Genomic DNA, 12518 nt, shown 5'->3' on the forward strand with positions numbered 1-12518 from the left:
GAGATTCTGAGGCGGCAGACGTCGCTACCACATCCTAAATCTCGCTGGCCCGTAGACCGCAAGATGCCAGCGCTCTGGGTGCCTTTAGGTCGTATGGTATGGTACGGAGAGGCAAGGGCTCTGTACCGCGTTAGAGACACTGTCGTTACAAGCTTTTTTTTATTTTTTTTAATTCCCATGTGCCTTAGCAGTATATCCTCGCGAAATTTAAAAAAAAGAATAGGAAAGAAAGAAAGAACACAGCCGGTCGCTGTCACAGCAGAGTACACAGAGGAGTCTTAGGGACTGGCGGAGAAGAGTGAAAGATTTTTTTAGTGGCGTTTGCCACGCTGCGTTTTATCATGGTGCTGAGAAGTGTCATTTGGAAAAATCGGCGGACCTATAGCCACAGAATTTGAGTATGTACTCCTCGAAACTGTAGCGTTAAGGAACGCACAGCGTTTCTGCTGCATGAAATATACGAGTTCGTCAATTCTCGGCTGCGACTGCTCAATTGGAACATGTTACCTAAAGTTAATAAGTACAAGGCTTTACGGGGTGGAAGTTGTAAGCAGGCACCATCCCACTGCGATATGGCGTGCAATTAACCGTCCGCTTCTTCCAGCAACCCAGCCGGCGTGACTATATTGCCCTATCTCTCGCGAACTAATTTAATAAGGATTTATTTTTTCTACAAAGAAAAAATACAGCTTGTTTATCTAATTGCATACTCTCCGTTGTGGACCCCTGACAATGACATTGCTAGGCTTCGCTCGAGGTCGCGGGATCGAATCCCGGCCTCGGCGGCCGGATCTCGCTGGGGATGAAACGCAAGAACGCCTGTGTACTTGGGTGCACGTTAAAGACACCCAGGTGCTCAAAATTAATCCGGAGTTTTGGCCACGTAAGAGCCAAAAAGATCGCAGTTTTGGCACGTAAGAGCCCAGAATTGTTTACCTTTGCTTGCTGTGTGTATCATGCGGGATAGTGTTTTTGTAAGCGTTAGCCTCATCGCGATGCTTCAGTCCTCCAATATGTGGACTAAATACTAAGAGATGTGGTACATGCACCTTGACAACTAGGCTTATACAGGGTTTCCCAACTGTAATGCACCAAGATTTAAAGATACGAAAATGCCACGTAGCTTTACAGAACCAAGGTAACGTTTGCAGTCACTTCGCGATACTCAGATTAATTATTTTTTTGCATTCCGCCTAATTACGTAATTCGTCTTACTTAATAAACTTCTCAAATATTATAATTAGATGAAAAGTGTGTCGGAAATTCTAAAACTCGTACAGCGCAGCAGGGGAAGAAAAGAAACAAGCCGAGCCGGCCAGAAGAAGAAACAGAACGTTGCCGTCGCTGTGTTGCTTCTTCTGGCCGGCTACGTTCTGTTTCTTCTTCTGGCCGGCTCGGCTTGTTAGTTCCTTTCCTTGTCGCGCTGTAGCAGTTTTAGGTTGCATTACCGCCTCGCCCGATCGTCGGCACTAGTGCATGTCAACCGGAAAGTTGTAGAGGAACATAAACAAAGCTCCCGATACAGCTTTCTGTTGCACAATATGCGTGCTACGTATAAGTGTTTTTTCCGAGCGTGAAAGAAGCTCGCGAAAACACACGAGTGCCTCGAGCGGTCAGTCGCGCGGCAATTTTGCGTGTATTCGCGGGCTTCTTTCACGTTCCGGAAAAAAACACTTTTATGTAGCGCGCATATTGTGCAACAGAAAGCTGTATCGGGAGTTTTCCATGTTTGCATAGAATTCTTTCAATGACACTTTCTCATCTAATCAACATATTTGAAAAGTTGATGTATTAATTAGACTAAATATGTAATCACGCGGAATGCAAAAAAAAAATTAATCTGAGTATCTCCAAACGACGGAAAACAGCATTGCCTCGGTTATGTGCAGCTACGTGGCATTTCAATAATAATAATAATAATAATAATAATAATAATAATAATAATAATAATAATAATAATAATAAGATGCCCCTCAGCGGAATTCAAGTACATTTTAAAGAAACCAACGCTGTATTTTACAATAATCGTCGATACCTTCTAGCGGAATTTTAAAGCTCTGCTATGATCGTTTATTGCCGCGAACTGAATCAGCAGGAGTCATTGAGAATTCATTAAAAAAAAAATTTTTTTTTAACTGGTGGTCGATAGCTCCTCCTTCGAAAGCATCCCTTTATTTCCGCGATCACTAGCGTGCTCTCTGAAAACTGAGAATCGCCGAAAGAGAGGAGAGCTTATTCTGCCACGTTGTGTGGTACGACGTGTTCATTTTGCGCGTTCTTCACGGCCTTATACATAAAAAAAGACAGTCAAGAAAGCGCTATTTAATATTTCACACTTTTTTAAAAAGCTTCTGCGAAGGAAGGAATGTTTTTCGAACAAACGCTTTCTTTTTCTTCCCCCTCGACAAGCCGGTCACCATTATGGTCATACAAATGGCTTAACTAGAGTTTTCTCCCGTTCTTCCACTAATTGAAAACTCGTCCAGTTAGCGTGGATGATGGTCGGTTAATCGTTTTACAGCGATTAAATTTTTTCTGGTTTTGTTGTTCTACGCGTAACCAAAACAAGCTTTGCGAAATTCGCGAGCCGGAACTTGTTTCATGGAAGGGAAGCTGTTATTTAAAACGCTGCACGTTGTCCGGAAGCAGCGGGTTAGTTTTATCTTTGCATACGTCCCGGTGTTTTTCGCTTCATTCTAATGCTTTGTCGTTATAAACTGGATGGTGTGCGTGCCACTGTTTGTATGAATGATCGATTGTTATCAAGATGTCGCGGATTTAGAAGGGAAAAAAATTTTACCCGACGGCCGGCACGTGCTGTCGATATAAGTTTCTTAGCCTTTTTTAGTTTCTTACTTCCTTATTACCTTAATTAAAGGAACAGACCTGACGAGATTGCTAACTATTGACGCCGCATATACTTTCTTTCATTTTTTTCCTTGTTTTGATATTTGGTTTTTCGCTGTTTTCTTTCTGCCTTTCTTTGTTCCAGGACGATATTACCAATAATTTGGGCTATAGGGCGCCTCGGTATTACAGACCTGGCAAATACATGGTAACGCCCTTCTTTTTTTGTTGTTTTGTTTTGTAGTTGTAGTTCGTAGCTGTAGAAACGTTAGCATAGAAACGTTAGCGAGGTGTGGCTGAGGGAGAATCGAAGGATGCGATGGAGATATAGTTAAGTTAAAGAAAACTGACTGCGTATAGCCAGCCGCGGATATGCTTGGCAGCATGTCTTCACAAGCATTGTCTGTAGCAAAATACATGTGCCTTCGTCGCTGTCACACCGCTTCTACATTCGACAAAGAATCCAAGGAAATCTTCCGAGGAACCTTCAAAAAAAAAAAAAGAGGGGGGGGGAAGAGAAAGATCAGAGGTGAGAAAAAAAGAAAACAAAAGAAAACGTGTTACCAAGTCCCAAAGAGCCATCGAAATCGTTGCATCTAATCGAGCTTCGGGTTTGTTTCCGGTCGTAGTTTATGTACTGTATTAGTGTATCTTATGCAGCTGATCCCTCAGTGTGGAATATTAACAACAGATATACAAAATGAATTCAACTTAAAGCACTGTCCGTTGTTCATTCTGAGTTGCTCTTGAGATTATGGTTCCGCAACAGTTTACCTCTGCTGTATACATCGGCAATCGCCTTCATCTAAGGACGCAGTGTATATATTTCAGATACCCGAGTTCTTTAATATAGGTACTCTTTCAAAGGGCGTGTTTCAGTGACCTCGGAATGTTTTCGCCGCTGGGTCAGCGTTACGCTAATAGGCCTCAATTGAGGGTCGTATTCTCGATGTCCTAGTCTGACTCATTCGGACAAGACAGAGTGTTCGCCGGATGATGGAGTGGTCAACTAAGTGGTCAACAGTGGGCAATGAACGAAAGCCTCAACCTGGTGCTAACGTTAAAGTTCGGCATACTTCGTCAAAGTTCGTCATAGTTCGGATTCTTTGAGTACGGACTAATATTCGCCAGGACTATACGTACTCCTCATTAACATGACTCTGCATCTGGAAGACTCAGGGCAGGGCTTGGTATAGCCCTCACACTCAGGCTTCATCATACAGAGAACTTGTCGAAGACTTGTTACGGCTAGATAGCCCGTACAGACCTTCAACAAGTTCGTTGAAAAAAGAAAAATCGACAGAACCGACCTCGCGATGACAGTCGACAGTAATGCGTGAAGCATTGAATCAATACATAGCGACACAGTGTCGCTACCAAGACCTACCGATCGCTACTCTCACTTTCCAAAGAACCTGTACAATTTTTTCGCCGAACCCGCCGTGGTAGCTGAGTGGCTATGGTGTTACGCTGCTATGAACATAAGCACGAGGTCGTGGGATCGAATGCCGACCTTCCGGAGTCCTCCCTCCGCTGCCACCCCGCCTCCCCGATGCGGCGTGCCTCATAATCTAATCGTGGTTTTTGACACGTAGCACCCCATAATGTAGTTTTAAAAAATTTTCGCCGAACTTGTCCGACTTTTCGGCGGACTTGATGAAGACTTGTTGGGGCTACCTATATGCACGGCTACCTAAAACCCTAACTAAAAATTAAAAAAAAGAAATAACGACAAATTCCGAGGTTTTACGTGCCAAAACCACGATCTGATTGTGAGGCACGACGTATAGTGGGGGACCCCGGATTAGGTTTGACCCACCTGGGATTCTCTAACGTGCACCTAAATCTAAATACTCAAGCGTATTTTTTTTTCCCAATCGGTCCGAGGAGTAGCTATGCAGAGGACGAGTCTTAATGAAAACTTAATCCTAGCGGCCATGGCTACCTAACGCCTTTGAGGAAAAAAAAAAGCCTCTGCGCCTTGGGCGAAGAAAGAACTCTTTCTCACTGATTCGGATTATTAAACGTTTGTTCGCTCTCTCTCTCGCTCTTCGTCGAAACATTGTGTTCAGGCTGAGGCCTTTCCTCGTTCGCCCACAGTTGATCGCTTCTAGTTTTCGTTAACGCCGCTCACTATAGATGACACAGTCGGCTGTATATATCTCGGCACCTCGAGGTGGTGTGATAACCGGTGGTGGGGATGGGGTTCTTGCGTCGGGAAACGCATCTGGTGCAGCCTTCAAGCTGCGTCAACGACCCCGAAGATGAGTGCGGCGGCGTGGTGGACCCCTACGGCGTCTACGGTGTCCGCCTGGGGCCCTTCGTGGAGAGCACGGGATCTCCGCAGCGGTGAGTCCCGCCCGCTCTTTGTTCTTGTTCTTGCTCAACCGTGAACCGTATAAAGCGTCGCACCCAGGAATTCATTTTTTGAGCGCCCTGTGCAGTCATCGTACATTATAGATGGCGTTACTTGTGTAAAAGAACGAGGAAAGAACAGCGCCAACTGGGACAGTCACGAGCGGGAGAACGACAAAGGACAGGTGCTTGTCCTGTGTCGTTCTCCCGCTCGTGATTGTCCCAGTTGGCGCTGTTCAGTTCAAGCATGCACCATGTAGCCCAAATGAATGTTGCTCTGAATGTTGTAAAAACTTTGTCGCAAGGGATCCTCCTTGCACCTGGGGATGGTTATACAGAACACCTGCCCTGCAATATTGTTGTGAAAAAAGTAATAAAATAATAAAAGTAATAAAAGAAACGAAAAAGAATGGGGGTGTGCGAATGGCCAACATTCCGCACTACGAATCGAGTATCGTCGGTTATTCGTGTCGTATTAGATTCGACAAATGTATTTGCGATATTTTCCTAAAGGTATCCTTACAATCAACAAGACTGTCTTCATTATATTCAGTGACGTCACAAAGGCGACAGTTAATTGATTGATGAAACGTTTATATTCTTTTTCCGAAGCCTTGTTATAACTGGCAAGGTTCCAGTGCGTAATTTGTAAAAAAAAAAAAAAAATGAATGTAGTACGGGGAACTGGCATTTTGCGCACTCTTGCCAGTACATTATGTCGTGGTAATCTGATGGATACTGACCGATAAAACGGCCCCGGGAACAACATCAATATTAAATTTTCGTCAAAAAATGTTTCGTGACACTGGGAGTAAATAATATTAAGAGAAACGAACAGAAAGAAACGCAATAGGAGAATAAATCTGACGCATGAACCCCCGTGAACGAGGTCTAAAAAGAAAATCTGGAGACACTACCAATTCTGGCAGGACATAAACCAGGCTCACCTGCAAGAAGGCTCGTAATACCGTATGAGAGCTATTCCGAAAAAGAAAAAAGAGAAAGCGTGAGACTATCTGTCGAATATACAAATGCACCAAACCTAACCCTCCAGCACCCACTGGTCGAAAAAAAAAAATTTGTTGCGTCTCATAGGTTCAAAATTAGAAGACCATGTAAATGTTGAGAAAATCCTGTAAAAACGTTGAATGTAAAGCATTGCGCAATGAGGAACCTGAAAGACATAGAACACATTGGTTGCCAAAAAACATGTTGCGGGCTTCTGCTCTGCCATATATTGAAAGACGGTGCGGAACAAAGGTATTTGTGTAGCGCTCGAGGGCTGGAACGCGCTCTCTCCATTAGCACGCGCTTGACTTGCAGGCATGCAGTGGAACTGCCCGATATTTAGGTGACACACAAGACCATTCAATGCCAGCATAATGGGATGATGTAACGGCCAGAGATCCAAAGCATGGCCCTGAGCTCTTAGAGCTATTCATTTGCGCGCCGGAGACAGTACCAAAGTCTTCTATGATAAAAATAATTTGATCGGTGCTGGGCTTGTCGTTGCAGAAGAATGCGATATCATCAGCGTAGGCTAACAGCTTTACCTCATTACCAAGAATATTAAAACCACGAACGTTGCTGCAATTCAAAATGCTCAAACAGAGCGGTTCTATGTGAAGGGCGAAGAGGAGCGGGGGACATAGTACATCATTGTTTCAGGGAAGAACGGATGTGGACGGGATTAGAGGCTACCATTGACGACGAAGCGAGTTGTACAATGACTATAACAAAGTCGAACGGCATTAATCACTGTGGATCCAACATTGGCATGTGCTAAGAGAGAAAATAGAAAGGAATGCCGGACCCGATCAAATGCTTTTGCGAGGCCAATCTGAATCATAGCAAGTTGCTCATAAGAAGTGGAACAGTACTCAAGAATCGTACGAGCGACGTACAACAGCCTTTGATACCACATGTTTGATGAGGACCAATAAGGATTGAAATCGCTACCTGCAAGCGATTTGGCAAAAGTATTGCAAAAATTTTGTAGTCAACGTTTGACAGTATAATCTGTCGATAAACCTCAGCAGAGTGCAATTTGTCTCTGTCGGTACATTTAGGTATTAACACTGTGTGGCCTTTTGTGAAAGACCGTGGTAAATTCTCTAATTCAAAACTCATCAAAGATATCTTCAGTATAACAGGCATAAAGATGGATTTAAAGGTTTTATAAAATTAATAGGAAATGCCTTCAGGACCGGGAGTTTTTGACAGGATTAACATGATCAATGGCAACCTCTACCTCCTGTTCAGTAATCGGACCACTGATTGAACAGTCTTCGTCAGTTAGAGGAGTTATTATAGAGGCGAAGTACTGTTGAAGCTTGGTATCCTGGTCCCCATGGAAACATCACTGTAGAGCACCGAGTAGAAGTAGTATTGGAATTGTGACGCAATATCACTCGGTGTCAATTACTAATGCGCCGTTCGAATACATTTCAATAATAACTTTCGCAGAAGCGTGGCAGTGTTCATCGATCAAATGTTTGACGGGTCGCCTTCTCAGAAGGCAAGGCACGGTTTTGACCAAACACGTGACCGAACGCGGGCGCCTCTATAGCGCACTGCGCCAAACTTTTGCGAGTCGCATTTCACGTTTGCAATGTCGTCAGCGTACCTTCCAGGAGCTCAAATTCAAGCTCATGCATAAAGGCTGAAAAGACTTTTCAGCAATTTCTTCTTTTCATGTTTTTCGTAAAAATGACTCAAGAAAACCAAGTTCCATGCAAGCGAGATAAATAGCCATGCTCGCAGAAGGCGAAATGTAACTGAACCATATGCGTGTGTTTTACCGGCGGTACAAAACAAGTGTCAAGGGCGAACACTTCCCACGAAGGCCTTGTTGTATGATTTGGTGATGGTGGAATAAAAATAAGCCATCTCTAGGACCACATGTAGAGCCAACTTGGAGCATTGTAGGAATCGGGAAAATTCTGGTTTTGCGAAAATGTAATGCCACACGCCACATTCTCGATGCGTTTCGCTCGTCGCGGGAGTTGCTTTTCGTTGGGGCGTTCCTTCACAGACCGAAATGCCACCAATCTCTGAGGCCTCATGCGCTTCACGTCGCGCAGCACACTGCAGACAGATAAGCAGTCACTGAGTTGGTAAGGAGTGATGAGGGATCATATGGGTCTCATCTCGGTTAAGAATGGTTCCACGCGGAATGATAAAGTGCTAAAGAGCAATAAGGGCTTATATTGGTCGGAGTAATTCTGATAAGGTTAATAAGCACTGATAAGGGTTGATAAGGGTCGGATCAAGTCCCATAAGAGTTGACAAGGGTCGGATCATGTCATATAAGGTTGATGAGGACTAATAAGGGTTGATGAAGATCGTATCGATTGCGATAAGGATTGACCGGACCGATAAGGGTTGATAAGGCTCAGATCGATTCCGATAAGGTTGGTAACAGCCAATAAGAATTGCTAAGGGTTTTGTAATGGTCAGATCAAGTTTCGTAACATTGATAATGACACCGGGCTGCTTTGAGATAAGCAAGTGGCACAATGCTTACCCATACTTAGACAACTTCCCAGAGGAATGATAAAGTGCTATAGAGCGATAAGGGCTTATATTGGCCGGAGCAATTCTGATAAGGTTAATAAGCACTGATAAGGGTCGGATCAAGTCCCATAAGAGCTCATAAGGGTCGGATCATGTCATACAAGGTTGATCAGGACAGATAAGGGTTGATGAAGATCGGATCGATTGCGATAAGGATTGACACGACCGATAAGGGTTGATAAGGCTCAGATAGATTCCGATAAGGTTGGTAACAGCCAATAAGAATTGCTAAGGGTTTGTAATGGTCAGATCAAGTTTCGTAACATTGATAATGACACCGGGCTGCTTTGAGATGAGCAAGTGGCACAATGCTTACCCATACTTAGACAACTTCCCAGAGGCGTTTCTGCGTAAATGTTTCTTCTTGGACTTTTGGTATTGCACTAACTGGAGACTGTTGAATTCGTTGAAGCATATTTGCATTCAACATTTCGTCGGAAACCGTTACACAGCTATAGCCGCCAGTATGACACTTGTTATCCTCGTTGAGGTCGATCTGCATTGAAAAGTTCCTTCATAAGTTTACTGCGCATCGACATCGATGACAATAACCGAGAAGTTTGATTCTGATCGACTTCGTCGAGGAATCCAAACAGTTTATCGTACAGGAGCGCCCAGCTATCGCTGTTGCCGCGCCCCGGCAACAGCGATATATAAGTGGACCCGCTGTCGCCAACTCGCCTTCTTGGCTATTTAAGGTCGCAGCCGAGCAGTGTCAGATCAGCGTGCCGTCGGCGAGAGAAAAGGAATAAGCGAAAAGAAAGAAAAAAAAAGAAACCCTGTGCTACGAAGAGGGTATCGAGGCGCCGAAGCGCGTCCTTCGGTCTCTGCCCATTGGCCTCGTGATGGGGCTATTTGGTCTCCCGGGCAACCGCTGTTGCTTGGCGTCGCTTGTTCCGCCGATCCCATTGCCGAACCAAGCAGGGAGGGCCGAAGTCGAGCCGTGCTATATTAGGCCTCGCTGCAGACTCTATACCACGCTTATCGTTTTCCTGTTTTTGTCTCTTCGTCTCACGTGGCCGCTACGTCTCGTTGGCTCTCATTGAGACGTATACGCCCCGCTTATAAAGGCGCTCCCAGGAAGAGGCACTAATGGAGTGGGCCCGAATTAATGAATCACGTCGAGCCTACGCGCGTGCCGACCCCCCTTCCCCCTCTTCCTTTCTCCTTCTCGTGTAGCACACAGTCCCGTCTCCGTCCGGTCGCGCCAGTTAGTCTCCCCGTATACTTGTACGTATACCGCGTCTCCTCCTACGTCTCAGCGCTCTTGTTCGAGTTTCGCCCCCATCGGCCTGTTAATTACTGCGCTGCCTGCTGCTTCTGCTGGATTCGTCGTCCGTTTGACCCCTGGCATCAGCAGCGGCGGGCGGGCGGGTGGCAGCAGCGTCGCTTTGTTTACTCGGCGTTTGCGATTAGGCACGAACGTGATCCGCTGGATGCTCCCGATCGGCACGCTTGAACGCTGCCTGGGGACCTCTCGGGCTGCGTGTGCGAAGCGGCTATGTGGGGGCTGAGAATCCCTTCTTCACCACTACTCTCTCTCTCTCTCTGTGTGTATCTATCTGTTTCTCTATCTATCATTCTGTATTTATCTTCGAAGGAGGCCGCGCTATACCCTCGTGACGTGCGCACACGCAAGCATTTCTATCCGCCTCCTTCCTTCGTTTATCGGCCTGCAGGAAAGGCCGTATGGTTGGCTTGTTTATTGTATCCGGTCGCCTGCATTATGACAAAAGAACGGAAGAGTTCTGTTCGACGGTGTTAATTAGCGGCGCGCTTTCGCTGATTCCGACTTTTTGCGAGACAACTCGTTGTTTAACAAGCGTGGTGATGAACCACAGCGAAAGTGTATGTCAGCTGCCTGCTTTGTGTGCGGAAGGAAGCGGTGGATTACTAAATGAAGCCGCAAATGCAGACGCAGATGTTCGACTAACGATGGGACGTGTAGTAGCGGGCGATGAGCCCACCGACGTCAGCTTCTGCAATCAATCAATCAGTCAATCAATCAGTCAATCAATCAGTCAATCAATCAGTCAGTCAATCAATCAATCAATCAATCAATCAATCAATCAATCAATCAATCAATCAATTAATCAGGCTGTAATGACCTACTTTCTTACTGGCGCACATCAAAGTAATACGCTTTTCTATCTATCTATCTATCTATCTATCTATCTATCTATCTATCTATCTATCTATCTATCTATCACTATCTATCTATCTATCTATCTATCTAATCTATTCAAATCATCATCATCATCAGCCTGGCTACGCCCACTGCAGGGCAAAGGCCTCTCCCATACTTCTCCAACTACCCCGGTCATGTGCTAATTGTGGCCATGTTGTCCCTGCAAACTTCTTAATCTCATACGCCCACCTAACTTTTTGCCGCCCCCTGCTACGCTTCCCTTCTCTTGGAATCCAGTCCGTAACCCTTAATGACTATCGGTTATCTTCCCTCCTTCAAAAGTAGAGCTTTAATATAGATTCACACATTACTATTGCAAGAGATGTTGCTTGCGCAACAGTTCTCTCTCTCTCTCTCTCTTCTTTTTTTCTTCTTTAGAATGCAGCATTGGCACTGGCAGCACCAACCGCCACTTGTTACAGATCCGAATTCACTGACTTTACTCTCATAGTAACGTCAGGTCGCAGGCATGAAACTTCGAAAGCTCATCTCATTAGGAACCGAATACAGAAGTCTGTAGATTTTGTTCCGACGTGCTTTTCTTTGTTCTTTTATTTTTCGTCGCGAAACTCCGTCGGTGAGCTCGAGTCCGCCGCATAAGGTTGCGAAATTTTCAAGCTCTTCAGCGTGTATGCAGAGAGCCTCGGCTCGGGCTTTAATTTGCTTAGCTTCGCGCATAGGCTGCCGACACGGGCGCAGTCTGACGGCCGGCGCGTTCGTGCGGCGAACGTTGGCTGGCTGGCTGGCCTCTTCGAAATTAAAGCGTTGGGAAAGCCGACATCTGTCGCATTTTGATGGCGCCTGCCGGCGGCGGGGCAAAGTGGCCTCGGAGACTGGTGGCAGCAGAATCAGCAGCAGACGAAGATTTAAAGAGAGAGAGAGAGAGAGAGTGGGGGCGAGCCGTCTGGAGGTAGTTCGCAGAGTTGTGCAAGCTGGCGGCGAGATCAACTGCGCCCTGTGGCGTTTCGTTTTGTTGTTGAGTTAACCGTCGTGGTGCCTGCAGAGTGCCTGCGTGCCTTGGCTCCGGTGTTTGCAACGTGAAAGGGGGAAAGGTGCTTGGTGAGATGGGGCAGAGAAGGTCAGGTGCAATGCCGTGTTCGAGGGAGGGAGAGAGGGTGAATTTATTCGAAGCGGAAAGGTCGGCCATACCCAGCTTGTTCTTATAGCCTTCCACTTTGAAAGGATTGTACGTAACGCTCAGCCGTTCGTCGTAAGGGTTGCGTGGGCGGATCGCGACACACCGTGCTGTTTCTGTGGGAGGAGCGGGAGTTGCCGCGCAAGCTGTCGCCTGGACTCACTTATTGCCCCCGATTGCGCAGTCATTGGGCTCTCTCTCTCTCTCTCTCGTCGAGAGCGTGCGGCCCGTGGGGAAAAGGTTAAACGTATAAGAGGGAAGGCGCCTGGAATTTGTGCGCTGCGTGGTGGAAACGTTGGAACTCCGTGACGAAACGAGGGCGCATGCGTGTTCAGACTCTGAACCACGATCTGAGCAGAAAAAGGGTATAAAGGTGCGCCTCGCCTTGCCGATAAGTGACTACCCCGCCGACTGAAG

General features: G+C 46.0%; 1 protein-coding gene across 3 annotated transcripts in view; it reads left to right on the plus strand.

The window, feature by feature from the left end:
• The window catches only part of LOC126522826 (uncharacterized), a 307678-nt gene that overhangs the window by 111595 nt on the left and 183565 nt on the right, over positions 1-12518 (plus strand). For 2 of the 3 annotated variants that reach the window (XM_050171653.3, XM_050171654.3), the window contains exons 3-4: positions 2993-3055; positions 5084-5196. In XM_050171653.3, coding sequence (XP_050027610.1) covers positions 2993-3055; positions 5084-5196 — 176 coding nt within the window. The remainder of the gene's footprint in view (positions 1-2992; positions 3056-5083; positions 5197-12518) is intronic. The other variant, XM_050171655.3, reaches the window with a different exon arrangement.

This window comes from Dermacentor andersoni, chromosome 6 (genome assembly GCF_023375885.2).
Source record: "Dermacentor andersoni chromosome 6, qqDerAnde1_hic_scaffold, whole genome shotgun sequence".
Lineage (NCBI taxonomy): Eukaryota > Metazoa > Arthropoda > Arachnida > Ixodida > Ixodidae > Dermacentor > Dermacentor andersoni.